The following is a 27,862-nucleotide window of genomic DNA, read 5'->3' on the forward strand; positions in this document are numbered from 1 at the left end:
AAATCATGCAGTGAGCACCATCCGGGCGGTCGGTCTGGAACAACTCGACGTCGTGCTGAAGACAAGGGCTTAGGCTTGTCTTTGGTCCCAGTGGTGGTGTCGCTGCTGCTGACCGATCTCTATGTGTAGGACTTGATGTGCCTTGATATCCAGCCCACCACCTTTTGATCCGTTTTCCTCCGCACTTCAGGGTCTAAGAAGGACGAGCCGAGGGCATAAACATGTAGTTGGCCCCATTCGACGACGAGTTCATGCTCGACGCCTGCCTTCAGACACAGGGCGGCCCAGTCCTTGGATTCTTGAAGAGTGAATTCAGCGGCGCCGACTAGAACCAGTTGCGGATTGAGATAGCGCAGACTCTCTGGTGTGCGATACAGAGGATTGACGTCTGGTGAGTCGCCTTTGTGTTGGGACTGGCCTTGGCCCAGAAACATTCGAACAAACATGGGAACCGAAGTGTTGGCGGTGGCGACGTAGTCGGTCTCGACGAGCGCGTTTCCCCCTTGAAATGACCTCAATGACATATCCATCCATGGGGAGATCAGAATGCTCGCAGCAGGTTGTGGCAGTCCTTGTTTCTCGGCTTCCAGTGCCGACAGGATGCAGAGTCCGCCTAGGTTCAAAATCAGATGAGTGAGCATATTCATATTCGACATAGGCAACCAGAAGAAACCTATAGCACATACCTCCCGCGGAGTCGCCCATGAAGACGATGCTTTCTGGGGACACTCCGACCTCGAGAAGATGACGGTAAGCTTTGATGAAGCTATCTCGCTGAGCAGGATGCGGTGCTTCGGACGTCAACGCTGGAGGGGTTGGATGGTTAGCGAAAAGAGACCGTCTCTTCGAATGGTACCAGTCACTTGAGGGACATTCAAAAGCTTACGGTATTCCACACTGAGGAAGAGCAGGAGAATTCCTTGTTCCGCGGCACATGCAACCCAGCGTTCCATGTAGGGAATATACATTCTGGCCTCTCCTCGAGCATATCCACCGCCATGGGCGTAGAGCACTACACATCTGCTGCCATCTGGCGGGGTCTGGGTGAATGGGCGGAGATCCTGATCGTGGTGTCCGGGGATCAAGTAGCCCGTCCACCCGTTGCCGTTGCCGTTGCCGTTGCCCACCCTTTGGGCCCTCTGCTCGGACGTGGTGACCGGGAGTCGGTGAACAAGCTCGGGATAGGTGAGGCTGGCAGAAGACAAGTACGCTCGCTGGACCTGGAGACGCAGACTCTGGTAGATGGGAAAGTGAGGCAGAAGAAGACGCTTCAGAAGAACCAGCACCACTTGAGCAATGAAGACGTACAGGAAGGCACAGGTTTGGAATGGAGCACGAAGCAACACGACCAGAAGGTGTGCCATTCTTGGGCCACGGCACTGTACACTGTCCGGAGACGCCGCGAGTGCGATGAGTTGTCAACCAGAAAGGAAGCTAGGAGAATATAGGAATATGGAATATGGAACATGGGCCATAGAAACATCCGAGTAGGAATATCCGAGAACAAGTATGATTTGCCATACATACACCGAATGTACTGGACTACAATCACACCCGCCGTCCTACGTCTTTTGACCATTGGCATTGGCGACTTACATATCCGGTATGCTCGATGTATTGCTACATACTACCTACTACCTAGGTAGTAGGTACATACTTCGGCGAACATACAGTACGGATTCAATTCTCGGCGCCACGCCCGAACAGCCCTCGGTCTTCATGGAGGAGGGTTTAATCTGCTTCGGCGGCCCTCAGGGAGGTCAAGGCCGAGATTCCAACCTCGCACCAACTTTTCGCTCGGTCGGTCATGGTCATGCTGCACAATACGCAGCAAGTGCCCCCCGCAATTCGAGTGTGTATCCCCCGTCTCTACCCCAGAAACTGCAACCGTTCCCCGGACTTTGCATATGATATCTACGCCGGCGCTCGGTGCCAGGCACCAGGGGCCAGAATACATAAAAGCCGGTCCGCTGCATGGCCGTGAGAGTGAGATATGCTTGCAACGGCCCCCTTTCTTCTTCCGTACGTGCTGTGAATACACCACTGGTCCTACAGTATACTTGTCTGTGCAAACAAGAACAAGAACCAAAATTTTGTCAGACAGATAACCCTCCCCCACTGGTGCCACCGGAATGGCAATCCTAGAGTCGGATGCCAACAACTTCGAGCAGCGTCGCCATTTCAAGCTCTACAATGTCTTCATCTGCATGTTCATGGGCCTCGCCGGCACTGCGTATGGAACGACGGCCTCGGTGATCGGGACGACGCTCGGGCAGCCGTCTTTTTTCAAGGCCATGGGTCTCAATGCCTCCAACGAAGCCAGCTTGACCGGCGCCATGAACAGCCTCTACTATGCTGGAGGCGTGTTCGGAGCAGTTTGTCACGGCTGGATGGCCGACCGGTTCGGGCGCAAGATTGACATCTTCGCCGGGGCCACTATGATTGTGGTTTCCCAAGCTCTTATTGCTGGATCGGTCAATCCGGCCATGTTCATCGTCTTTCGCTTCTTCTGTGGTTGGGGGTATGTCTAATGTCTGATGTCTCCCAAAGCCCCAGTCCCAGCCCAAGCCCAAGCCCCAGCCCATGTCGCTGCTGACAACTGACAATTGGACCAGCGGCTTCCAGTGCGCGGCAGGCGTTCCTCTCTGGATGGCAGAGGTCGTTCCTCCAGGCCATCGTGGCATGCTCAGCGATCTATGTTCGATCATGATTACGCTCGGGTAAGAACTCCCAGGTTTCTTCATTCCCAGGTTTCTTCATTCCCAGGGTTCTTCATTCCCAGGGTTCTTCATTCCCAGGGTTCTTCATTCCCAGGGTTCTTCATTCCCAGGGTTCTTCATTCCCAGGGTTCTTCATTCCCAGGGTTCTTCATTCCCAGGTTTCTTCCATTCGCCAGCGTGACGGCTGAAGGCAACCCAAGTCCTGCCGCTGCCGCATACCAACACCAACACCACTCCCACCCACTCTACAGGACATGTTTCTGATCCATGTGATGTGACAGTTACGCTCTGACCGGATATGTCGGCCTCGGCTTTTACTTTCTAGACACGCCCAACACATGGAGGGGGCCTCTTGCCTTGGCCATGATCCCGGGAGTCATCCTGATCTGTGGCATCTACTGGCTACCAGAGTCTCCCAGATACCTCCTGACCAAAGAGCGATACGAGGAAGCATGGGATGTGGTCTCCCGACTGCACTCGGACCCGAAAGACCCTCACAACGAATTTGCCCAACGCGAGTACTACCAAATGTACAAGCAGATCCAATTCGATGCTTCTTTGAACGAGGGATACCGCAATATCTTGTCAAGACCGTCCTACCGCAAACGGGCGTTTATCTCCATCACCCTCATGATCTGTACCATGAGCTCGGGGCTCCTCACCATCATTAGTAAGTGATAGGCTGAACCGTCTCTATTTATATTCTGCCATGCCATGCCCATGCCCATCTCTATCTATATTCTCCCATTCCCATTCCCATGCCCATGCCCATGCCCATCCATCATTCCTTTCTATGGCTTCTCAGCCCATTCATCTTTCCTTTCTACAATTCTCAGCCCATCCATCTTTCTTTCTATGAATTCTCAGCCCATCCATCTTTCCTTTCCAATTCTCAACTGACACGCACACCCCGCCCCAGATTACGGTGTGCAACTATACGCCAAGCTAGGCTACAACGCGGTTCAAACACTATTGTTCCAAACCGGTTACCTAGCATTTGCCTTCCTCTGGGCGACAGTAGCCATGTCATTCGTCGACAAGGTGCCACGGAACCGATTGATGGGCACAGGGTTCGCCGGGGCCTGCGTCGCCGTCGCGTTAGAGATGATCCTGACGGCCAAGTTCCTGCATACTGACAACAAAGCCGGTCTGGCCACGGCAGTCTTCGCCTTCTTCCTCTACATCTTCTGCTACAACATGACGCTGGACGGGCCCATGTTCTTCTACCACGCCGAGATCTGGCCCACCCACATGCGCGCGCGCGGCTTGACGCTCGCCATGGCCGCATACAGCGGCATCAACATCGTCTGGCTGCAGGCTGCTCCCACGGCGTTCAAGAACATCGGCTGGAAATATTATATCTTCTTCGTCGTCTTCTCGGCCATTGGATCGGTCTTGTGCTTCTTTGTTTTTCCCGACACTCTGCACAAGCCTCTGGAGGAGATTGCGGCAATCTTTGGCGATGAGGACCTCGTCCAAGTCTATCAGAAGGAGCTGGACTCGGCCAAGATCGAGCTCGAGGTCATCCAAGAAGTTATTCCAGTCAAGGGGCGGGCTGTTATTGATAGGAAGGAGGGGAAGGAGGGGATGGGTGAGACACGAACACAAGAGTTAGAGGATATAGGTAGTCATGTTTGACTGGAAGACGTATCTTTGGGAGTCATGTTTGGAGTGGAAGACGTACCTTGGGGTGTCATGTTTGGAGTGGAAGACATATCTTTGGAAGTCATGTTTGAAGTGGTGTTTGAAGTGGAAGATATACCTTTGGGAGTCACTTGAACTGGAAGAAGTACCTTTGAGAGTCACGTTTGAACTTGAATATTGCAGATTGCAGGCTCTGCTTATGAACAATCGTCTCGTGGACAAATATCTGACTGAGCAGAGCAGAGCAGAGGATATGAGATGAGGGAGTAGTCTTGGTGCTTGAACCTGTGCTTGATTACGTGTTCGTGCAGTGTCAGGAAACCGAAAGGTGATGTGATGTGATGTGGTGGAATTCGAGTCGGCGGCCAGCTCAATAACAGTATCATTATCTACAGTAAAGGACCGTCTTCGTGTTGGTTATCCACAGTACAGTACCATCTTCGTGTTAGTTATCTACAATACAGGATCATCTTCGTGTTGGTTCTCTATAGTACAGAGTACTATCCTCGACGGTCGTGTTGGGCTGAAAGAGCAAGGGCCAGCGTAAGCGCAACCTAGCAATAAGCTCTACTCTGTAAATATATATATATATATGCAAGAACCAATCTACTCTATATGACGTGCAGGTAGGGTGTTTGCAATTTGTAATAGGTACATGGATATATTCTGCCATACAGTAGAGTAACCTGCCAGTGCTTGCACCATGACAAGGAGGGATATATTCTGTCATACAGTAACCTGCCATACAGCACCATGACAAGGAGCTAGAGCTGACTTGCTCATCGTTAAAGACTGGTGCTCAAGATACTGCACTGTACTGTATCTTTGTCGATACTGAGACTGAGACTATCGCCTCTCGCCAGGCGATACGTATCGGCTTTGGTACCTGAAAAGTTCGAACTCTACTGCTCTGGGAGACTTGCCTTTCCTTTGAATTCGTGGTCATGGAACGTGATGGTCACCATCAGCATCAGCATCAGCAGACTAGTATAATCGACGTGGTATGCATGAGTTTGAGCTTTTCTCGACAAGAGCTGTTGACCGTCTTCTAGTTATGTGTGGTAGGGGGCCCTATGAAGGACTTGCGACTCCTACATGTACTCCCCGGAGCCGGAGCCAGGGCCAGAGCCGGAGCCAGTCTTCAAATTCCACTCTGACAATCTATCATCTGGACAAGACCTAATGAGTAGTACTGTGAATACACTCATAACACCCCCAGCCCGTCCTGGAAATCCGTCGAACAACTAACCTCCCTCCATTGCTCGGCGACTTTGATTTCCTGTTCCAAAATCGTCTTGGTGGCCTCGTACGCATCAGTACCTAACAAGAGCTCGGGCGGGATCTCGCCCTTTGCCTGTGCCATTCCCGACAAGGTCAGGACTTCGTAGATCCGCTGGGCGCCTAGGGCCGGATCACCGAGTTGACGACCATGGACGGCCTTGGAGCTCTCGATGGAGGCGGAGCGCAATTTGTCGTAGGCGGAGATCAGGGCTGCGTCGCTGTCGGCGTGGCGGACATTGGTTGTGTCGCCGTCGGATGAGAGCAGCGGTGTCCTGAAGCGACCGGGTTGGATCAGACAGGTTTGGATCCCGAGTGGACGGACTTCGAGATCGAGGGCGAGATGCATACCTGGTAGGAGGTAGGGTTAGGGTCAATGCCAGGGTCAGGGTCAGGGTAAGTCAAGGTAGATAGAGTCCAGAGAAGTCGAGAGGGATTTGTGGGATAAGGGACGTGAAATGACCCTCCAAACGAGTCAAGCCGCTATTCAAAGCGTGGATTTCAAGGGCAGGTGGGTAGGCGTCGGTGTCGGTGTCGGTGTCGGTGTACGGTCTTTGGGTTAGGGTCAGGGAAGGGTTAGGTTCATGGTCAGGATCAGGGTCAGGGTCAGGGTTAGGGTTAGGTTAGAGCACTTACTTCGCAACGCTGCTTTGGTTCCTAGGTAAAGACCCATGTTTGGTGATTTAAGTCGAGACCCAATACTGCCGAGACTGGCGATGACACCGGTTCCCCGGGAGCGGAAGTGTGGAAGGAAGGCGCGGCTCATGTTCAGAACCGAGAAGACGTTGGTTTGATACTGCTGCAGAGTATATTCGGGCCTATCACGAGGTAAGGAGATATGTTTAGGGAGTAGAATAGAACAGGGCAGAACAGGACAAGGCAGAACAGGACATGACAGGATAGGATAGGACAGGACAGGACATCAGTCAACTTACGAGGTCTCCTCTATCGTTCCATAGGCGACATATGCAGCATTGTTGACCAAGACATCCACCTTGCCGTACACGTTGATGGCCTCGTCGGCGAATTGCCGAAGCAGTGCAAGGTCCGTATTGGGATCCAGTTGAAGCGTGGCCGCGCCTGCTTTGCGCAGCTCTTCGAGTCGGCCGATGTTCCGGCTGGTTGCGATGACTCTGTCGTTGTGCTTGAGCACAGCAAGCGCCAGTTCCTTGCCCAGCCCGCTGGAACATCCGGTGATGACCCAAACTCGACCGGGTGTGGCTGTAGCAGTAGCAGCACCCATGTTGGTAACTCAAGTCAACTCAAGTCAACGCAACTCAATTTAACGTAACTCAACTCAACTCAACTCAAGTTGGAAGATGAGACACGAGACGCGGTCGGACTGGACTCGACTGGGGAGAGGGCCGAGGGAGGAGGGAGGTCTGATATTTGGTATTTGATACTTTGTTATAGCGAGTATCTTGTGAGTATGTGTGAGATGATTTGAAATATTCAATCGCCTCCAGCTGAATCGAATCGGATTGAAACTACCACACTGGCATCACGGATACATAAATATGGTACATAATTCTTGGAGGATTGTGGGTGTAAGTACATACGTACAGTATAACCGAACAATCCTTCCTCGGCCCCCGCCTCGTCCCCGCCCTTTTGGGGAAATCCAGTACGGAGTATGTACTCCGTACGTACATAGCCATTGGCCTACGGTGTTTCGAAGCCTGAAAATCCTTCGGCGCCGACAGGGACGGAGCACTGTTTTCTCGGCTCTGCGGGGATTTGGCGACTTAAGGGACCTTTCAATCGGCAATCGGTCTCCGCCATCGGTAGCCTTAGGACTGAGAGTAGCCGTGGGGAATCCTGAGAAGACCGTTTCGCCCAAGTCAAGTCTTACAGTAGACTTCGGGCCGTACTGTATATACAGTACATGTCTATACGGAGTACTTTACTTTTGTCATCACACGTACCTAGGTAACCAGGGAACATCTTTGAAAGACACCGCACACAGTATGTATGTCCACATCTCTTCGCCCATTTCTCAAGTTGCATATCATACATATATCACGCGGTGACAATCCGGACTCGGCTTCGAAGCATGCGTACTGTACAACTTTGTCCACTAATCAACTGATCGACAGATAAACAACCAGTCGGAACAGGTGTTTCGATGATTTACTGTACATACACTGGCATCTTGCTGTAAATGATACGATATTTTGATCTACCCGTGTGTACAGACACTGCATGACCCATCTCACGGTTCTAGGCTCACAGCTGCTGGTGTTGCAGCAACTCAGAAACCCTCTTTACTTCTTTACTGTGAACTGTGCACTGTGTATAATGGTCTCAGTCTCAGTCTCAGTCTCAGTCTCAGTCTCAGTGGTGGTAGAGAGTCCAACCCCGATCGACCGGTAACGACACGCCATTAATGGCCGAAGCATCTGGACTCAGCAAGAAAACAATGGCATTGGCCACCTCGCTCGGCTGATTGACACCTCCCGCCGGAAGACAGTCCTTGGAGGCTTCTTGGAATGTCGGAGACTTCAGAAAGGCCGATTCGGTGGCCGCCGGACAGACGCAGTTGAACCGGATGCCAGAATCAATGTAGTCCAACGCGGTGGACCTGGTTAACCCCACGATTCCATGGCTTGCTGCGGCAAACGCCACCATGCCGGGTTGGGTTGCTAAGCCTTGCACCGAAGAAACATTGACGATACTTCCTCGAGAGGAGCCGGCCCCAAATGGTTCTCGCTCTTGTTTGAGTAGTTGGCGCACTTCGGCACGTACCGACAGCCATGTCTGATAGATGTAGTGTCAGTCAGCGTCAGCGTCAATACCACGACACGCCTCCATACACACGCTTGGATAACGTACGACTGACTGGGGTTCAACGGAGTAGAGTGAGGAGAGGGGAGGAGAGGGGAGGAGAGGAAGGAGACAGGATGGAGGGACGGGACGGGACTTACGCCTCGTTGATTGACAGTACTGAGGGTCAAGAAGTCCTGGGGTTGAGTGTCCAATGTCGCAGCAGGTTCAATCATGATGCCGGCACAGTTCGCAAAGTAGTGGATGGCGCCGAATCGGTCGACGGCCGTCTTCAGCAATGCGTCGACGCTTTCTTCGAGGCGGATGTCGGTCTTGACCAGGAGAAGTTGCAATGGCCGCGAGCCCGAGTCATATCCGGCCAGGAGGTGTTTCTGCGTCGCTTCTAGAGCAGTGGTGGAGATGTCGGCCAGCACCAGCTTGGAGCATCCACGCTGAACGAGAGCAGCGGCTACGGCTGAACCAATGCCTTTGGGTAGGACATGTTGTGGTTAGCAATAGCAAACGCCCATTCGCCCAGATACAGAGATTAGACAGGGTAAGAAGGAAGAATGTAAGAATGTAAGAATGTAAGAATGTAAGAAAGAGTGAGCAGGGCATTCGAAACGCGACTTGACTTACTCCCTCCAGCACCAGTCACCAGGGCCGCTCCGGCTCCATCAAACTTGGACATGCTGCACTCGAAATCCCAAATCTGGAACCAGTCAAACGGCCGGCCGTTAGAAGAACAGTACAGTACAGTGCTTTGAGGAAGAAAACCCTTGTGCACTCTCCGCCATGCCTGTGTGCTGTAGAATGGTTTTAAGCCCCAACATTGGCCTGACTTTAGACGACTACAAGTGCAAGTGCCGGCACCGGGAACTCCTGCTCTGATGGGTTCGGCACCGTACGCCGACTCGACTCGGATCACCCACAAGTTCTACCCATAACCTCATCTCGGTCGACGGTCAAGTTTGCCGCTCTCCGCATGTCCGTAAGAACAAGGCCCTGAGCCTGAGGGAGAAAGAGACAACTGCTTCAGTTCCATTCCGTTAAGTATAATTCAATTCACTTCAATTACATTACCCGCGCTCTCGCTACCATCTTGGATCTGGTCCCTCCATCTCCACGTTTACGGCGTGGACATTATTGGACATTCGCATCTTCAACGTCTCAAGGACGTCCAGTCAAGAGTCAAAACATGATATCCAGTCAAGAGGGTCTGTCGGGGGTGGCCTTGATCACAGGGGCTGGCTCAGGTAAGATCAAACCCGGTTCCCTTTCTACTTCCCTCTTTTTTTTTCCTTTTCCACTCCTGCCAAACTGACAACCGACAACCAACAACCTACTCACCCACTTCTCAGGGATCGGCAAAGGAACTGCTTTCTCCTTTGCGTCTGCCGGCTGCCAGCGATTGTTTCTCGGGGATGTCAATCTCCCTGGACTGGAGAAAACCGAAGCAGAGCTCAAGGCCGAGTTTCCGGCGGTTGATGTGCGCATTCACAAAGTTGACATTTCCTACGAGCACTCGGTCGACGCATTTGTCGATGCTGCCGTGGCCGCCTTTGGTCGGGTCGACTACGCCTGCAACATTGCCGGCTGGGCGCCACAGCGCGAGCCCATTGCGGAGGTGCCTGTTGCAACGTATGATCGGGTAGTCAACATTGACGAATATGGAGTAAGTGACGCCCAGTGTGTTTATGAGTGTTGAAGCGAGATCTCGAGAGCAGAGACCCGAAGAAAGAGAGCAGAAGCAGAAGCAGAAGCAGAAGCAGAAGCAGAAGCAGAAGCAGAAGCAGAAGCAGAACTATCACTCTCACTATCACCAACACTAACATCTTTCTTCCCCCAGACATGGCTTTGCCACCGGGCCGAAATCCGTCAGATGGTGAAGCAGACCCCCCTTCCCGGTGCCGGCTCCGTGCGCGGAAGTATTGTGTCGGTGGCCTCCCTGTCCGGCATCAACGCTTCTCCGGGCATGAGCACCTACTGCGCCGCCAAGTTCGGCACCGTCGCCATCTGCAAGTCGGATGCCCTGGACTATGGGCCCCAAGGCATCAGGGTCAACGTGGTATGCCCTGGTTTGACCGACACGCCACTCTACTGGTGGAATACTCCTGACACCTTTACCGAGATGATGATCGGACGAACGCCCCTGCGCCGCCTGGGCACGGTGGATGATCTGGGGAAGGCGATTCTGTGGCTGTCAAGCCCGAATGCCGCCTTTGTGACGGGAGTGGTGGTTCCGGTTGATGGGGGGCTCGTCCTTCAGCGAAGGGGGATGTGAATACACACACACACACACACACACACACATACACACGTATATAGATATAAGTATATACACGAGTATATATATTCTCCAAACTAAATAACTTTAAAGTATTTCATTTAAAAGGAAGAGAACATAAGAGTAAGAGTTCAGCTATCGTACACGTACAGAATAGTATATAAAACCTGGGCAGAACTGTTTCTATACCTAGGTAGTCCAGTATATATATTATACTATATCTCGATTGTATGTTCCTGCTCCTCTGCTCTCCTCTGCTCTCCTCTACTCCTATTCCATGGTTACGTTATTCTTCCTACTTCTTCAGGATATACTCTTTGTAGTTTCCATCCTTGGTGAGAACTTCTTGGGCCCTGGCCCACTCGTCCCTCAAGATCTGTGCCCGCTTCTCGTCGCGTGGGGTGATTTTACATCTATGATATATACGCGTCAGTATCAGCTGTCTTGCTGATTGGAATTGGAATCTCAACTCAACTCACCTGAAAGGCAACGGACAACATCCAATCGACTGGGTGACGGCATCGGGATCGATCTCGAGGGCGACTCCGTCAGCGTCCCTTTCCGGCGTGATGTCGAAAGCCCACAGGATGCGCGCAATCGACAGGAAAAGCGTGCGCTCCGCCACCTGCAGACCGGGGCAAATGCGACGCCCGGCGCCAAACGTCCACATATCTCGGTCTTTGACGTCCGGCGCGACGGCGGCCTGGCCGATCGAGAGACTGACGTTGTGTCGGGCCGGGTTGAACACGCGCGGATCATGGAACAGCTTGGGGTCGTTGTTGCATGACCATACGGCCAGTGAAATCGTCGCCCCGGCCGGAATGCGATATCCATTCACATGGTCTTCGGTTCGGGCTGCGTGCGGGACGGCACCGGTGATGGCTGTTGGCATCCCTGGGTTACAGAAATAAGGTCAGCCAGTGTATGGAAGGTCAGCCAGTGTAAGGAGCGAGGGATGTGATGTCAAGGCCAATGTCAATGCCAATGTCAATGTCAATGCCAATACCATCACCATCACCATCCCAATACACGCCAGTTCTAATCCAACAGTGCTACTACTCATACCAAATACCAATACTATCAACCTTGACTCTGGCTGTAGGAGTGTAGGGAATGGAAAGGTGAGAAGGTAGGGGATAGAAAGGGGAGAATTCTTTGTGACGGAAAAGGGGTTAGGATTAGGGTTAGGGTGAGGAAAAAAGGAAAAAAGAATGACAAACATCTCAGCGATTCCTTCACCGTGCCTCTGATGTACGGCAGTTGATCGGAATGCTCGATCCCAGGCATCGTGTCGCTGCCCACCACGTCGTCGATTTCCTTCTGCGCCAGCTTCTGTGCTTCCGGGAACAGAACCATGGCCTTGATGAAGCCGACCAAGGTATTTTTCGAAGTGTCGGCGCCTGCTTCAAATGAGATGCCAGCAATGTAAGATGCTGCATGGTCGGTGAGAAGATCGACATCCTTCCAAGTCTCCTGAGCTTGGGCGATATCGAGGGCGAAACCTGGAGTAGAGGGGTTTATTAGTTATGTTTATGGGGATGAAGGGATGGGTTAGTCATTTTTATAGGGATATAGGAATGGGTGAGTCATGTTAAAATAGATATAGGGATGGGCTAGTTATGTTGTTTAGGGATATCGACGAGTTAGTTAGGGATGTGGGGATCTAGGGATGGGAAGCAATGCAATCAATGCAGTCAAGTCCTTACAAGGTAAAGCGGTGCCGGACTTCCCCCTCGCTTTGGCGTCCAAAAACAGCTGGCGGAAGTGCGCGCGTTCCTTGTGATAGATTCGAGTTCCTTTGGCGGCCAAAGGATTCAACCATTTCGGCAGGATCTTGGCCACGATTCGCAGTCGCGGATACCAATCGAAGAGCTGGCTGTTGACCACCAAGGCGAAGAAGCCGTGGGCCGTCTCAAACATGGTTTCGGCAATGGGATTCCCCAGCGTGGGGATGCGGAAGCCGTAGGTCATGCTCGTCGAGAGACTGCTGGTGGCGCGACCGATATGGTCGACAAAGGCCTCGGGGTGGTCGAGGAGATCCAGGCACATCTTCTTCGTCTCGAGCGATTGGTATGGTACGTATTTGGCCGCGACGTTTTGGTTCAGAAAGATGTGGTAGAGTCTTCGTTCAATCTTCCAGAGATCGTCATAGCTTCAGGTAGGTATCAGTCAGCGCGGTACGTGCAGCAAGAGGAGAGGAGACCGGGTACAGTGCCTTGTCCTTGCAGCAAGAGAAGAGGAGAGCCCAGTGTTTGGGTCGAGGTAAAGGTCAAACTTACCCTCTCATGATGATTCGTGAGCCTTCCCATATATCTTGCATGTACAACTTGGGGCGGTCGGAGGTGTTGCCACTCCGCTTATCCATGACCGCTTTGACAGCATACCCGTCGGCGAGGACAATGACTGTCTCTTGACCGAGTTGGAGAGAGAAGATTGGGCCATCTATGCATTCGTGAAGAGTTAGTCTTCGGCGTCAGTTGTCGTGGTCATCTTCACCTCCACCTTCACCTTAAGCCTTCAGGTCTCGTCTGGTTTGCCCTGGACTGCGCAGAGGAGACGAGACAAGACAAGACGGCACTTGGAGGGGAATCTGAATATGAGTCTGATCTGAGTATCCGGAACATACATTTCTCGCCCCATTGCTGATATGCTTTGTGGAGATCCTTCTTTGGTAGCTGGTGTATGTTGCCAATTATCGGCAGTGTAGGCGGGCCTTTCAATCCAACAAGCACTGTCAGTGTCTTGAATCCAATTCCAATTCCAACCTCCATCTTCATCCCCGATCAGATCTGATCTGACCAGCCAGACCGGGACCGGGACCGTACATACCTGGCGGGCAACCTTTCGGTCTCCTCCCCACAAAGGCCAACAGGTACAGGATTGAGAGGGTAAAGGTAAAGATCAGACCCAAGGTGAGTGGTGAATAGTCACGCAATAGAGTGAACAGGGCCATGATGGGTGCTGGCTGCTCCTTCGTATTCGCACTGTACTGTCAAGTAGATGGATGGGACGTCGATTAGTTAGGGTTCTCACTTCACTGCATCTAGTGAATATGAATAGTAAATATTAGGTACATATGATATATCTTCTCAACTCGCCGGGGGAGCCTGGAAGAGAAGCGGAGGCGGGGGGGATGCCGTTGCGGAGAAGAGAAGCAAATCCAATCCAATCCTCGGCTCGCACAATGCTCCGTAACTACAGTACGAGGGGTCGGCGTTGCGCTCTGAGGTCTTCGAACATACGATGCTCGGCACCGAGACACGTAGCCTTAGTCCTGACTCCAGTAAGGACGACTTAGGGCTTCGGGCCCCTAGCCACCACCGTACAGTAAGTACAGTAATATGGGTATGGGTAGTAGCACTGTTGGATTTGAACTGGCGTGTATTGGTATTGCTGTGGGCTGCCCGAACCGAAAAAGAAAAAGAACAGGAACAGTCCTCTATCCCGCCTAACGAGAGACATGTCTCTGTCTCAATAGGGTAGGGTTCTGTATGTCATTCCGGGGTCTGGATCTGTAAAAGGATACAAGAGAGTACTCCGTACAACAGGGCCATGTTGTGTGTTGTAATTATATGGCTTAATGGTCCGTACTGTATACAGTACGCTATAGCTATATCTAAATCTAGATGTAGCGGCCGCCCGTCACCTCAATGGTCTGGCCATTGACATAGCTAAACAACGGACTCACGACGGCCAGAATACTGCTCGCCGCCTCGGTTGCGGTGCCGGGCCTGCCCAGGGGAATGTCCTTGTACGCCGGCCCCGGACCCTGAGCCTGGTCTCCTCCGCCCTTCCGATCTGCAATCTGTTTGGCTGGGATGCCCAAGGCCACCCTCTCACCGTCGGGGGTGGTGACGAAGGCGCCGGCCTCCTTGGGGCGCGTCAGCCTCGTTTCGATCAGGCCAAACGCCACGGTATTGGCGCGCACGCCGAATTGAGGCCCCCACTCCTTCGCAATCGTCTTGGTCAGGCCCGTCACGCCGGCCTTGGCCAGCGCGTAGTTGCTCTGGCCGGCATTGCCATGGGTGCCGGACGTGCTGCTGATGTTGACGATGCATCTCTTCTCGCCGTCCTTGACCCGGAAGTACGGCGCGGCCGCCCGCACCAGCCGAAACGGCGCCGTGGCGTGCAGCTCCAGCATCGTGTTCCACTGCTTGTCGGTCATCTTGTGGATCACCCCGTCCCACGTGTAGCCGGCGTTGTTGACGATGATGTGGATCTTGCCGTGGCCGAACTCGGCCGCTTTGCGCACCACCTCGTCAATGTAGTTGGGGTCGAGCACGTCGCCGTGCACGCTGATGGCCCGGCCGGGCGCCATCTGGTTGATGCTTTGGGCCGTCGCGCTGGCCTTTTCACTGTCGACGTCGCAGATCACCACGCGTGCCCCTTCGTTGGCGAACAGTCGAGCACATTCCGCCCCGATGCCTTGCCCGCTGCCCGTGATGATGGCAACCTGTCCGGCGAGCAGGCCAGCGGGAAAGTTCAGCTGCGACGACAGTTGGGAAAGACGGTCTTGAGGAGCCATGTTGGGTGATGGTTCTGGTTTGTCCAAGAGCCTCCTTAGCTCTAGCCCACAAATGAGATACTGTAAGAGACAGTGGACCTTCTGTTCTTGAAGAACCCGGTATATATGCCCCCGGTGATGATTTGTCTTCTGTAGTTACTCGCGACCCTCGGGGAATCCCTATCCCTCCTCGGTGTGAAGATCGTGGGTGTGAGTGTGAGAATCTGTCTCTGACGGTTCTCGATTGAGGATTCTACCAATGCCACATCGAAAGACGAAACAAAACAAATCAAGACAAGCAAAAGACGATGCACAGCTCCGTCGATGGACGGGACTAATATCACTGACTTTGATCCTGACCCGGCCAGCTCACACCTAGCGCCTCATCTGGTATTTCTATTCCAAAATAGACTAGTAGCACGAGCTTTTCGGGACCCAGATGCTCATGCGATGCGGCACCACAGGGCTCACCGTCACCAATGCTGGTCTAGAATCAGCACTTGAGATGTTTCGGTGCCGGTTCTCGTTCTCGTGCTCGTGCTCGTTTCGGCGCCGGTCCGGTCTCTGGCCCCGCGAAAAGCGCCTCTAGAGGGATTGAGAGGAAGCCACAGGGTACTCCAAGTAGGCATTTACAGTAAAGGATATAACGGTGAAGCGGATCGTGCTGTCTTCCGAGCGATGATGGAAATCTGTCGAGGCCTCGCTTCGAAGGAGAAGTAGGGAGACCAAGGGACTTTAGATTGTGAATCCTGCACTACACGCCTTGTCGGACATATCTATGCTCTTCTTGATACAGTATCACAGACACATATGTGACAAACTTTGTATTGCTCCATGTATGGCCTAGCATTTCCAGTCATCTCAAAACATATTTTAACCATGCATTGTATGGTGTACTCGTCCCAGTCATCTCAAAACACATGTATGTATGTAGAACCGGGTTCCTAATTGCGCCCAGTAGCTGAGGGTGAATCTTACAGTTTGGGATTGGCGACCGGCACCTTGGTCAAAACCAAGCCTCCTTGATCTACATCAAAATCATGTCCCCTCCTCCATCCCAGCCAGCTTTGCAACACTTCCTCGCCCCCTTTGCTCGGGGAAAGTCCATTGCTGATCCAGCCTTCTCCTTCCACCCCCTGGCCCTGGCCTTGACGGGCCTCAACTGCTTGAGATGCGCCAGGGTCAGCGTCACCGTCACCGTCTTTTTTGGTAGCTATGGCCAGGCCTGGGGTGCGTCGGAGGGTAACGATAGGCTTCTGAATATAAGCAGACAGCTCCAACTCCTGCTGGGTCAGCATCGGAGTGACACAGGCGTCGGTGCCGTCGAAGATGTGCTCCCATGCCTCCCGGGTCTTGGATTTGAAGGTTTTGGTAAAAAGGTCGAACAGGTCTGGCCAGATGGCCCTGTCGTCTCTCGCACCTGGCAAGTCTGTGGCCTTCAATGAAAGTCCCTTTAGCAGGGCGGCGAAAAACTGTGGCTCCAGCGCCCCCCTACTTGCCATCAGCACATTCAATTCCCATCAGCCGTTATGATAACCATAACCATAACGCGGGCTCCGAGTTTGGTTTGGTTTGGGGTTGTCCTACACTGCCATGTACCTGCCATCGGCCGTCTCGTATGTTTGATAGTACGGACATCCGCCGTCCAGCACATTCGTTCCTCGTTCTCGCGACCAAAGGGGAGTTTTCAGCGCGAGTCGAGGCATGGTGGCGAGAAAGGCGCTCCCGTCGACCATATTTGCCTCGACCACCTGTCCCTTTCCCGACGTGGCCCGGCTGAGCAGAGCCAAGACGATTCCCAGAAAACAGACAGCACCGCCACCGGCGAAATCCCCGAGGAGGTTCAGTGCCGGTTGAGGCCGCTCGCCCTTTCTCCCCAACATGGAAAGGACGCCGGACACGGCAATGTAATTGATGTCGTGGCCGGCCATTGCAGAGTACTTGCCATCACGACGAAACCCAGTCATCCGCGCAATGATCAGCCTGGGATTCCGGGACAGGAGCTCCTGCGGCGCGAGACCCAGTTTCTCCAGAACGCCCGGACGAAAAGGGTCAATCACCACATCGACGTGGGCGGCCAGGTCCTTGATGAAGGCGAGTCCACGCCCATCAGGCCGTTTGAGGTCGACACAGATCGAACTTTTCCTCCTGGTCAGTCGGTCAGAGGTTGCTGGCGGGGGAGAGGCAAGAGCGGCATGTGAGTGAGCTCCTGGCACTGCACGGTCAACTCGGAGCACAGAAGCGCCCCAATCTGCACAGAGCAGCCCGGCGAATGGTCCTGTGGCTTCTGTCAGTCATTTCCATCTTCTCTATGCGTCGCACATGGACATGGGGTGATTGGTAGAATCTAGGGTGATATGTACCAGGTGCAAGACCGGCGAATTCGAGGACTTTAATGCCGGAAAGGGGAGGTGGCTCCATAGTACAGTAGCAGTACAAAGAGTCATGGAATATGGACGTGGTTTCGAAGCTCAGCCGTATAGATGTAGAATAGGTACAGTAACAGGACAGTAAGCAGGAAAATCGGGGTCAGGAGCTTGGAAGTGTATGTACGCCGTCCTATGGGGATGTTCCTACACCCTCACGGTCTTCTCGAGATGGCCGCAACGAGGGTACTGCATGCAGTACTAGTACTCCATACTGTGTCTAATTAGCGAATAATAATGACTGACGGTCATCAGCCTCGGCACTCACTGGGACATCAAACCACCAGAGGCTCAGAGGCTCCTCTTCCTCTTCCTCTTAGACGGTCCCTAGGTAGACTACCCCATGTACCCCTGAATAACATGCCCCGGATGGCCAGACCTCAGACCTCGGCCCCCGCGCCGAACTCGAACTGTGGCACCGATGTGTCGCGCCGACTTCTCTCGGTGCTCGGTGAGGGCATTGTTAATCTCCGGCAGGAAGTCCTATGCAAGTCTGCCGAAGTGGTGGCGGTCGTGACAGGGGCCCCTCAGGATACGTAAAGATTGGAGGTTTTACTGTACATTTGTATTTGCGATGAAGACTGTTTCAAGAAATGCTCACTCCAGATTGCTAGGGCTTCCTCACATCTGAAAGCATACTCTGCAAGCGTCTTAGAGGTTGGTTCTTGCAGGACTCTCCATCAGAGTTCCAATTCCTAATCCCTAACAACCAAGTTCCTACTCAATTTCGCCATGGCAATTCCGCTCTCCGAAAAGCCTGATGAACAGGACATTGGCCATCGCCATGGCCATCAGGTGAACGGTCACGCTGACGAGAGCGTCAACGGTCACGGTCAGGTCAATGGAATAAGCAATGGAACGACGTCTTTGATCAATGGCAACGGGCTTACTGGCCATCTTGACGATGGACCAGCAATTGAAATCCCCATCAGAGAGACGCCCATGGGCACGACGCGACCATTCAAGGTCATCTTTATGGGCATGGGCGCGAGCGGAATCAACTTTGCCTACAAGCTGTCTCGGGAACTGGAGAATGTGGAGCTGACCATCTACGAGAAGAATGTAAGTGACACATCATGATAACACCGGGACTAGGGGTTTGACTTGTCTTGAACTCTAACCATATCTGTCTGTCTGGTCGGGCAGGACGAAATCGGCGGAACGTGGTTCGAGAACAAATACCCAGGATGCGCGTGCGACATCCCCAGCGTCTGCTATCAATATAGCTGGCAACGGAAGCCCGACTGGACGCACTACTATTCGGGATCCAAGGAGATCTGGGAATACTTCAAACAAGTCAGCGACAGCAATCAACTGGGCAAGTACGTCAAGCTCAAGCACCGGATCGTGCGGGCCGAATGGCTGGACGACGAGGGCAAGTGGAAGGTGACGGTGGTGCGCAACAACGGCCGGGACCCAGACGACACGTTTGACGACTATGCCGACCTGTTCATCCACGGTGGCGGCGTGCTGAACAATTGGAAGTGGCCGGAAATCAAGGGCCTGAGCAGCTTCGAGGGCCCCCGGCTCCACACGGCCAACTGGGACGAGAAGGTCGATCTCCACGGCAAGAAGGTCCTGGTCATCGGGGCCGGCAGCTCCGGCGTGCAGGTGGTGCCGGCGATCATCGACCAGGTCGACCGGTTGTTCGTGGTGGCGCGGTCACCGACCTGGATCACGGCGGGCTTTGCCCCAGCCTACGCAGGGCCGAATGGAGCCAACTTTGCGTATTCCGAGGCGACCAAGCAGCGGTTCCGCGACGACCCGACCTTCTACCTGTGGTACTGCAAGGCCATCGAGTCCGAGCTGAGTGTGCGGTTCAAGATGATCGTGCTCGACACGCCGGAGAACAAGGAGGCGCGCGCCTTCTCCCTGCAAGAAATGAGGCGCAAGCTGGCCCGCAAGCCCGAGTTGATGGACAAGCTGATTCCCACCGATTTCGGCGTGGGCTGCCGCCGACCCACGCCGGGCAATGGGTTCCTGGAGGCCTTGACGCACGACAAGACCACCGTGCTCACGGAGAACCTGCAGGAGATCACGCCCAATGGCTTTATCGGCCCCGACGGCCAGCACCACGAGGTCGACGTGGTCATCTGTGCCACGGGGTTCGACACCTCGTTCCGCCCGCAGTTCCCCATCATCTCCAACGGCCGCAACCTGCAGGATGAGTATGCCTCCGACCTGGTCGGCTATCTGGGCCTGTCGGTGCCCGAAGTGCCCAACTACTTCATCTTCGTCGGCCCCTATGGCCCGCTCGGCCATGGCTCGCTCGTGCCCATGGTCGAGGCCTATACCAACTACGTCGTGCAGGTGATCAAGAAGATGCAGGTCGAAGACATCAAGAAGATCCAAGTCAAGCGCTCCGTCGCTCAGGATTTCACCCGCCACGCCGACCGATATCTGAAGCGCACCGTGTGGTCCGGCCCCTGTAGCTCCTGGTTCAAGGCCGGCTCCGTGAGCCGAAAACCCGTGTGCTGGCCTGGCTCGCGCATCCATTATCTCTCCATGCTGCAGACCCCGCGCTACGAGGACTTTGACCTCGAGTACCTGTCGGGGTCGAGGTTCAATTTCTTGGGAAATGGCTTCCATGCCCGAGAGTACGACGGTCGCGACTTGACCTGGTATTATTCCCTGCTGGACGGTCAAGACAAGCAGCCCGAGTCGTTTCCGCCGCCGCTATATTGACTGATTTTGATATTGAAATAACTTGGGTATATATATATTCATATATATAAATATGTATATATTGAGCACTGGCTGTTGTGGCCCAATGAAATCCTACTATACCAATAAATATGAGTAGTACGTTCACTACTTGTCTGTGTCACGTTTTTCAATGCCCCCTTAAGTTTTCTTTTGTGCATCACGGATACATCCTAATACTCTGCTTGTTGTGGACGTAAGATATGCATACTCTGTCTGCTGTAGACATAACGTATGGTACGGTTCATATCTGCAGGGTACATACAGTATATGGCAATGGGATATTCTACTTGCTGGGTCGGGTTCTAAGACGTACATAGATGTGTAGAGATAGTATGTGTATTAGGACTAGTCTTACTCCCAAATTCTAACCGACTATACAGGTATCCCAAGACAGTCCAGCAGTCCAGCAGTCCAAGCTCAAGTATCAGTCTGGGCTCCAGACCAGCAAGAACAAAGGCACCCTGGGTCTTCAGCCGTCTAAGACAGTATACGGTGTACAGGCTACGGTGTATGGGCTACGGTGTATGGTGTACGGTGTATGGTGTGTAGTGTGGAGAAACTGCTTTCCTAATTCGGCGCCGAAAGATTCAGTCGGTGCTTGGTACAGTATAAATACAGTATCGGTACATGTACTGTCACTGTCACTGTCCGCACCGTTATCGACATCCCTGCCGTGCACTCAGACCGAGCTGCAGCGGCCTTAGCCCTCTCATCGGATGCCTGGCCTAGGGTGGTGTTGTGCCAGTAGAGGTGGGAAGTCGGATACTACTACTAGTACTAGTATCCTACCCCGCAGGGTACTCGGCCTCGGTAGGGTGCCATGTTCTGCAGGACAAGGTGGTACGGTAGTACTAGTAGCTTGACCTCCGAAAGTGTTCTTTCGTCTATGGATATCACGAACTTCTATTGCCAGGTCCTACTGTCTCGGGAATATTTGAGTGTCAAGACCTGTTGAATCGAAGGTTCCAGCAAGTTATCACACCTGTTGCAACATCCGAAGCCTTAACAAGTTATATGACCTCAACATCCAGACGCCTTGACTTGTGCCTGTGGACTTGACAATCAGCTGCTCTGAGCTACACTACACTATACATACATATAGGCGACAGACAGTCGTTGGCTCGGCTCAGCCAAGATACTACACAGACAGTCGCTGTCTCAGCTCAGTTCAGCCAAAATGACTCCCTCGACGTCGATAGATACCACCAATTCCACGGTAGTCGAGTCCCCCTATTCCCTTGACATCGAGCCCACCGACGTCGTCTCGTTTGTCTTTTCGTCCGGCACCGCCTCGTCGCGACAGAAGCCGCAATACTTCGACACCGGCAGACCGTCGGAATGTTTCAGCCTCGGCCAGGCCGAGACCTACGTCAAGCAGATCGGTCAGGGCCTCCAGTCGCTGGGCCTGCAGCCCGATGACAAGGTGCTCGTGTTCTCGCGGAATCGACTCTTCTTTCCCGTCGTCTTGTGGGGGATTCTGGCTGCCGGCTGTGTCTTTACGGCGGCATCTCCGTCAGCATCGGTTTCAGGTATTCTATCCTTATTCATTTATGACCCTAGCCCCAGGTTCGGAAGCCCTGCTCACCTGGTCACCCTGCTCTCGCTTTTCTCCTGCTCACCTTGCTTATCCTTTTCTACTGCTCACCCTACTCCCCCTTTCCTCATTTGCCTTCTCACTGTCAAAGGTTGATGTTCCATGTTCGTTATCAAAGGGGTATGACCAGCCTTATGGTTAGAACGAGGCTGGGACTGCCTAAGTTGGTGCCTAAGTTTGACACTCACTGACTTTGTTTCCCTTCCCTACTCACTCTGACTTTGTTCCCTATTCAGAACTAGAATATCAATTACGCGACTCACAAGCCAAAATGCTCCTCACCAGTCCCGACAGCGCCTCTGTGGCCCTAGACGCCGCCGCGAGACTCGGCCTGTCCCGCGACAAGATATATCTGTTCTGTGATGTGGACGAGGACCTGTCCAAATACCCGCCTGCCGTGCTTCAGCTGCGGCCTTGGACTGATTTCTGGCACCGGAAAGAAGAGACCTCCTCCTGGTCGTGGAAACGAATCACGACCTTGGAAGAGGCGACGTCGACCACGGCGATTTTGAATTATTCTAGTGGGTGTGTACATGGAGTCTGACAAGGGTGTTCTGCCTTGTTCTGCCTTGTTCTGCCTTGGGTTCTGTCGATACAGCTCCCCATCGACACGAATACTGTCGTGTGTCCTGTCCTACCCTATCTTATCCTGTCCTACACTATACCATCTTGTGTCCTATCATATCCTGTCCACTCTGTATCGTCTTGTGTTGTCCTACACTGTACTATACCTCTAACCTGTCTCATCAACAGCACGACCGGTTTCCCCAAAGGTGTCGAGATCTCCCACTACAATGTCATATCCAACTCGGCGCAATTGCTCCACAAGCGCAACCTGGACCCTACCACGACACAAGGCCGGGCCCGGGTGGCACGCCTGCAGACGTCAGGCGAGAGATGGCTGGCACCGCTTCCGATGTACCATGCATTTGTGAGTGATATGCATACCATATCCTTCCATCTCTATCCATCTCTACCCATCTCAGCGCAATCCCTATCCAATTCTATACTATATTTTTCTGCTATGATTATTCCTACAAGTGACCTCTTTTCTTCTACCATCCCATCCCTATTCCATCCTCTACCAATCCCAACCTCACCTATCCTATCCCATCCTATCCCTATCCTATCTATATGCCGTCCCTATACTATGTCATATCCCATCCCTATCCAATTCTATACTGTATTTTTCTGCTATAATTATTCCTACAATGATCTCTTCTCTTCTACCATCACTATCAATGTACTCTACGTCCTTATCCAATCTCTATCCAATCCATTTCCCACCCTATCTAATCCTAAACTATAATGACCTCCTCGTCTACCACTAATCAATATCCTCATCCTTCCAGGGCCAAATGTACTATTGCATCAACGCAGCCCGCCAACAAGCCAAAGTCTTCATCATGGCTCGCTTCGACCTGAGTCAATACCTCCTGTATCTGGACATCTATCGCATCACCTTCATGACCAGCGTGCCCACCATCATGACCATGCTCACCAAACACGCCCGACCAGACACATACAATCTCCACGCCGTCGAGATGGTCACCAGCGGCTCCGCGCCCCTGAGCCCCGAGCTGGCCAGGAAGTTCGAGCAAATGTACCTGAGGCGCGGCGTCCAAGTCAAGCAGGGCTGGGGGTTGACCGAGACAACGTGTTCGATCACGGGGTTTGCGCCGGATGATGTCGATGATGGGAGGTCCATCGGCTGGTTGAATCCCAATTGTCGCGCTAAGATCGTGCCCTTGCCCGACCAGGACCGCGATCGCGACTTTGCTGCTTCGACCCCGTCGGGCCTGACGGCCACGCCCAACACCGGCGAGATCTGGGTCTCCGGGCCTAATGTCATGAAAGGCTATTACAGAAAACCGCGGGAGACGGCCGAAGTCATTGTGGTGGAAGACGGGATTCGTTGGCTTCGCACGGGCGATGTGGGCTATATCGACAAGCGGGGGTGTCTTTATATCGTGGATAGGTTGAAGGTAAGGTCGGGTTTGTTTTTGGTTTGTTTCTTTTCTTGCCTCAATCCCCCGCCCTCTTACTGTTCCCTCCCTTTGCCTCTCCTATTATTGTTCCCTCCATTTGCCTCTCCCTCTTACTGTCCCCTCCGTTCTGCCTCACCTCTGCTTCTGCTTTTGTGTCTGTTTCTGCCTCGCTATACTAGCCCTCCCTAAATCGGTCTCCCGCCTCGGACTGCGAACCAAGCCAGGCTAGACTTTTGGCCTCGCTCTGACCTCGCCTTCGCTTTCACTTCCGCTTCGCTTCCGCTCTCGCTCTCGCTAACATACAAAACCAGGAACTGATCAAAGTCAAGGGCCTGCAAGTCGCCCCCGCAGAGCTCGAACTCGCCCTCGTTTCTCACCCGGACGTCGCAGAAGCCGCGGTGGTCGGGGCCAAAATGTACGTTGTAGTTCTGTTGTGTTGCATTGTCTTGTTACCACACCATCGTACACGACCCTGCCCAACACTACCCGACCCTTACCTACCCTACCCTACCCTACCGCTCCCTCTAGGGCTAGGGCTAGGGCTAGGGTTAGGGTTAACCCTTAATGCTATTGTGATGTTGATGTGATGTTGACTTTAACTACCAACAGAAACGGCGCCGAGTATCCACGAGCCTTCGTCGTACGCAGAGCCGGCTCGGTCACAGTCACGGAACAAGAACTCATCGACCTGATCAAGCAACGATTCGCACCGCACAAATGGCTGACTGGAGGCGTTTTCTTCATCGACGCCATCCCGCGAACTGGGAGCGGGAAAGTCATGCGACGTCATTTGCAGCCCGGCACCGGTGCTGGGTCCCAGGCCTCCCTGGCATCTGTATCTCAATCTCCATCTCGGCAAAGTAAACTATGACCAGGTAGTGTCAGGGCTGTCAGGACAGGGTCAGCGTCATCGTCATCGTCATCGTCAAAGTCAGCGTCATCGTCAAAGTCAGGGCCAGGCCAGGGTCAGGGTCACCGTCAGCCAGTACCGCGATTGATTGCACTGAGAACAGAAAAGACCAAGACTGCTGGAAACACCACCTGTCATGCTTAGAAATCTCTTGAAAAGTAGGAAAGGGAATGGGAAAGTAGACCAAATCGGCGGGAGGATAGGATAGGGATAGGACGGCTAGCTGGTTAAAGACGGTCGTGGATACGTCAAAGTCCTCATCCTCATGGCTGACGCTGACGGGCTCAACCAGGGCTAAGGCCCCAGATCGTTCGACAAGTGCGCCTTGTAATGCACTATGCCTTGTCATATACATATACAACGATCGAAGATTGATTGATTCTTCTGAATCCTGTTGCATTGCATTTCTGCGCTGCGGAACAGGACTAGACCAGCCTAGATGAGCGGTCTCAAGTCAAAAAACCCGTCGTTCAGACCTTCGACATAGCTCGAATTCAGTAACTCCGAGTCCAATAAATCCTGTAACCAGTCGTTCGCCTGGCCCGGGCCCTCCATCCTCTGTTGAAGCCGGCCAGGACCAGTGGTGGTTTGGGACAGCTGCGGAAGTCCATGAACGAAATCCTCGTCATTTTGAGACCGAGTGTGATCCGGCCCGGGTGTGCTCGCCGTCGTGGCCGTATTTGAATCGTCGGCCGGTCTCGGGCGATGTGTAGTTGTAGTTGTGGTTGTAGTTGTATTGGTATTTGTCAGTGACAAGTCTGGGCGCGACGCCACAGCCTCGAACACTCGTAAAGCCCAGATGGCGCTTGGCCAGTGTTCCCCGATGCTGCCGAGGTAAGAGAGACCGGCGTGGATGTGTGCCTTCGCCACCAGTCTGCGGGGCTCGGTGGCCGTGGGATCCAACGCCACTTCAACTTGGAGAGCAAGGAGGGTCGAGGTGCAAATCACACTAGAAGTCATCGTCAGAACCGTTTCACACTCACACGAGATCTTGCGGTAAGAGCCTAGTGAGTAAAACAAGAATAAGATCCGCGGTCGGGCGAAGGCACGGTGAACTCACATGGATGCCGGGCAGAATTGACCCAAATTGTGTGTCAGTACCCTTCCAATCACGGTATCCAACTCAAACACCGAGCTGTAGAGACGTTGAGAGGCCCAATCCAAGTTCGCGTTCGTATCCGCATCTGTGTCGGCGTTCACTCCGTCCATGGTCACTGTGCGTAACTGCTTTTTCACCTCTCTGTAGAAGACGCATTCGAGTCGGTAGCTCATGGCTGCCAAGACAAGAATCCAGACGTTTTCCTTGGACCATCGTACCACCATGTCGACCGAGAGCTCTGCAGGGAGCGAGCTTCGCCAGTGGGAGATGGCTTCTGCCAGTTCATATGCCGCTGCGGCGGTGACCGGGGTGCTCGAGAATCTAAACAAGCTCAAGAATTGTGCTCCTGATCGGATGAACTAGCGTGTTAGACCTTATACGGAGTACTGTCATGAGACTTCCTTCTTGGGCAGCAAATCTCATACCTATCACTGCTAGCTTACAATTCTCGATGAAGTAGATCTTGTGCAGGCGAGTCGCTGGAGGCAGGACTTTTTCCGAGCCTGGTGGAAGGTGCTCATGGTCCCAGTCGTCTTCTCTTAGCGTTGTCGTGTCCATTTCGTCGTCGTGAATCCCACGGACGTTTTCGAGTCCTGATATTGAGAGTAAGACGTCTCGTTGCTGTGTTCCCACCAAGCCATCAGTATTAACCCCGCGGTAGCAGTACCTGAAGATACCCACGTAAAGAACCCACCAAATTCGCCGACATAGCTTGTAAGTGGCGGGGTCGAGATCTCCGCCAATGTTTCTGTTGCAGTTCAGGTGATATCAGCTCAGAGGACATTGTCCCAGCCTCTCAGATGCAAGCATTCAGATTTGTAGGGATGGTGAGGATATGAAATCAACTTACTCTCGATGGAGTCCCATCTGGGTTGCTATTCGAATTGCGTTGTGCAGCCAGAATCTGTAGTCTTTGTCGGGGGCAATGGAGAACTGAAGGGAACTTAGTAGTAAGGAACCCTGCAGTAGACGTAATTGTCCTTTTTCACAGCCAAGGTCAAATAGCAGCTTTGCCTTCTGAGAGAATGACTTCTGTGCAGCGGACCGATCTGGAAATCCCGCCTCGTGCAGCAGCTGAGCAGACGCATACGGGGCTGCATTGGCAAAAATAGATTGCAGCAGGAAGGTGGAGCAGTTTTCGCGCTTGTAGTCTTCCAGGAAGCCCACCCTGTCTAAGATGGGCACATAAGGATATATGCATTCAAAGAACAGATGTAACAGGTCATCACTGAGGCCTGGTCAGCACTTGGCGCGACGCCAGTCAATTCCGAGCCTCTCGACGAGCAAGTGGAAGGAAAGCGTACCAAACTTTTCTGGACGGAAGGTCATGGGCGCCCTTCTCAGTCAGATAACGAATATCAGCGGGCTCCAATCCGGTCAACTCTCGTTGCTTGGCACTGAGCGTTTCAGGGCCAGAAACGACAATGCGAATCAACCTTTTCCGCTCCCGCGACCCTAGCACGTCTCCAAGAATAGTGATGGAATTCAGTGGGCCGTAGTATTCTATTATCTGGCGGCCTTGACCGGAGGACAACAGTGTTGTAGGAGAAAGATGGGCGCCATGTCCGCTGGTGATCTGGTGGAGGGTGTGTAACTGGGCGTCTTCCTCGGCCACGGTGTGATCTTCGCTTTGGGAGTGGGACGGCTGTCTTTCCATTTCAGGCAACGGTGGAATGGTTGAGACCGCCTCGCCTTCAGGGCAAATCTGACTGAATATGGTGGCTCTTTCATCCTGGATGGCGGTTTGGTCCATACGATTGAGCAAGGAGTCGAGTTCAAATGTATGTGTTGAGTCTGATAAGGGTGGCGGAGTGGTTGGACCCGTCTTTTCGACGTACATGAGGCTGTCAGCGAAGGATGCTCTGATTGCCTCCTGCGGCGGAAATGTGTATGTGCATGTGCTTAAATGGCTTACCCTGAAGGTGTCAAGGTTGTTATGAAGA

General features: G+C 53.1%; 11 protein-coding genes across 11 annotated transcripts; 4 read left to right on the top strand and 7 right to left on the bottom strand.

Moving 5' to 3' along the window:
- Positions 1 to 119: 119 nt before the first annotated feature.
- On the bottom strand, positions 120 to 1,364 carry A1O3_00258 (uncharacterized protein; the record flags this gene model as incomplete). Its single annotated transcript, XM_007730408.1, has 3 exons — positions 120 to 613; positions 687 to 806; positions 887 to 1,364. The coding sequence occupies 3 exons, from the start codon at positions 1,362 to 1,364 to the stop codon at positions 120 to 122; spliced, it is 1,092 nt and encodes a 363-aa protein (XP_007728598.1).
- Positions 1,365 to 2,132: 768 nt separating this feature from the next.
- On the top strand, positions 2,133 to 4,358 carry A1O3_00259 (uncharacterized protein; the record flags this gene model as incomplete). Its single annotated transcript, XM_007730409.1, has 4 exons — positions 2,133 to 2,521; positions 2,616 to 2,720; positions 3,002 to 3,390; positions 3,640 to 4,358. The coding sequence occupies 4 exons, from the start codon at positions 2,133 to 2,135 to the stop codon at positions 4,356 to 4,358; spliced, it is 1,602 nt and encodes a 533-aa protein (XP_007728599.1).
- A 1,210-nt stretch (positions 4,359 to 5,568) lies between these two features.
- Positions 5,569 to 6,885, bottom strand: A1O3_00260 (uncharacterized protein; the record flags this gene model as incomplete). Its single annotated transcript, XM_007730410.1, has 3 exons — positions 5,569 to 5,993; positions 6,279 to 6,460; positions 6,578 to 6,885. The coding sequence occupies 3 exons, from the start codon at positions 6,883 to 6,885 to the stop codon at positions 5,569 to 5,571; spliced, it is 915 nt and encodes a 304-aa protein (XP_007728600.1).
- A 1,091-nt stretch (positions 6,886 to 7,976) lies between these two features.
- A1O3_00261 (uncharacterized protein) lies at positions 7,977 to 9,096 on the bottom strand (the record flags this gene model as incomplete). The annotated part of the gene is made up of 3 exons (XM_007730411.1): positions 7,977 to 8,399; positions 8,567 to 8,892; positions 9,045 to 9,096. 3 exons carry the CDS (start codon positions 9,094 to 9,096, stop codon positions 7,977 to 7,979), a joined length of 801 nt encoding a protein of 266 aa, XP_007728601.1.
- Positions 9,097 to 9,603: 507 nt separating this feature from the next.
- On the top strand, positions 9,604 to 10,689 carry A1O3_00262 (uncharacterized protein; the record flags this gene model as incomplete). Its single annotated transcript, XM_007730412.1, has 3 exons — positions 9,604 to 9,661; positions 9,767 to 10,080; positions 10,255 to 10,689. The coding sequence occupies 3 exons, from the start codon at positions 9,604 to 9,606 to the stop codon at positions 10,687 to 10,689; spliced, it is 807 nt and encodes a 268-aa protein (XP_007728602.1).
- Positions 10,690 to 10,987: 298 nt separating this feature from the next.
- Positions 10,988 to 13,463, bottom strand: A1O3_00263 (uncharacterized protein; the record flags this gene model as incomplete). Its single annotated transcript, XM_007730413.1, has 6 exons — positions 10,988 to 11,105; positions 11,172 to 11,586; positions 11,913 to 12,194; positions 12,399 to 12,844; positions 12,972 to 13,134; positions 13,319 to 13,463. 6 exons carry the CDS (start codon positions 13,461 to 13,463, stop codon positions 10,988 to 10,990), a joined length of 1,569 nt encoding a protein of 522 aa, XP_007728603.1.
- Positions 13,464 to 14,314: 851 nt separating this feature from the next.
- A1O3_00264 (3-oxoacyl-[acyl-carrier protein] reductase) lies at positions 14,315 to 15,217 on the bottom strand (the record flags this gene model as incomplete). The annotated part of the gene is made up of 1 exon (XM_007730414.1): positions 14,315 to 15,217. The coding sequence occupies one exon, from the start codon at positions 15,215 to 15,217 to the stop codon at positions 14,315 to 14,317; it is 903 nt and encodes a 300-aa protein (XP_007728604.1).
- Positions 15,218 to 16,170: 953 nt separating this feature from the next.
- A1O3_00265 (alpha-methylacyl-CoA racemase) lies at positions 16,171 to 17,617 on the bottom strand (the record flags this gene model as incomplete). The annotated part of the gene is made up of 3 exons (XM_007730415.1): positions 16,171 to 16,687; positions 16,784 to 17,474; positions 17,560 to 17,617. The coding sequence occupies 3 exons, from the start codon at positions 17,615 to 17,617 to the stop codon at positions 16,171 to 16,173; spliced, it is 1,266 nt and encodes a 421-aa protein (XP_007728605.1).
- A 737-nt stretch (positions 17,618 to 18,354) lies between these two features.
- Positions 18,355 to 20,307, top strand: A1O3_00266 (uncharacterized protein; the record flags this gene model as incomplete). The annotated part of the gene is made up of 2 exons (XM_007730416.1): positions 18,355 to 18,684; positions 18,769 to 20,307. 2 exons carry the CDS (start codon positions 18,355 to 18,357, stop codon positions 20,305 to 20,307), a joined length of 1,869 nt encoding a protein of 622 aa, XP_007728606.1.
- A 1,198-nt stretch (positions 20,308 to 21,505) lies between these two features.
- On the top strand, positions 21,506 to 24,781 carry A1O3_00267 (uncharacterized protein; the record flags this gene model as incomplete). The annotated part of the gene is made up of 6 exons (XM_007730417.1): positions 21,506 to 21,857; positions 22,159 to 22,447; positions 22,676 to 22,853; positions 23,275 to 23,907; positions 24,222 to 24,325; positions 24,520 to 24,781. 6 exons carry the CDS (start codon positions 21,506 to 21,508, stop codon positions 24,779 to 24,781), a joined length of 1,818 nt encoding a protein of 605 aa, XP_007728607.1.
- A 474-nt stretch (positions 24,782 to 25,255) lies between these two features.
- A1O3_00268 (uncharacterized protein) lies at positions 25,256 to 27,759 on the bottom strand (the record flags this gene model as incomplete). Its single annotated transcript, XM_007730418.1, has 5 exons — positions 25,256 to 25,769; positions 25,881 to 26,265; positions 26,345 to 26,667; positions 26,770 to 27,147; positions 27,224 to 27,759. The coding sequence occupies 5 exons, from the start codon at positions 27,757 to 27,759 to the stop codon at positions 25,256 to 25,258; spliced, it is 2,136 nt and encodes a 711-aa protein (XP_007728608.1).
- Positions 27,760 to 27,862: the final 103 nt, after the last annotated feature.

The sequence above is a fragment of the Capronia epimyces genome (assembly GCF_000585565.1).
Source record: "Capronia epimyces CBS 606.96 chromosome Unknown aczIQ-supercont1.1, whole genome shotgun sequence".
Classification (NCBI taxonomy): Eukaryota; Fungi; Ascomycota; class Eurotiomycetes; order Chaetothyriales; family Herpotrichiellaceae; genus Capronia; species Capronia epimyces.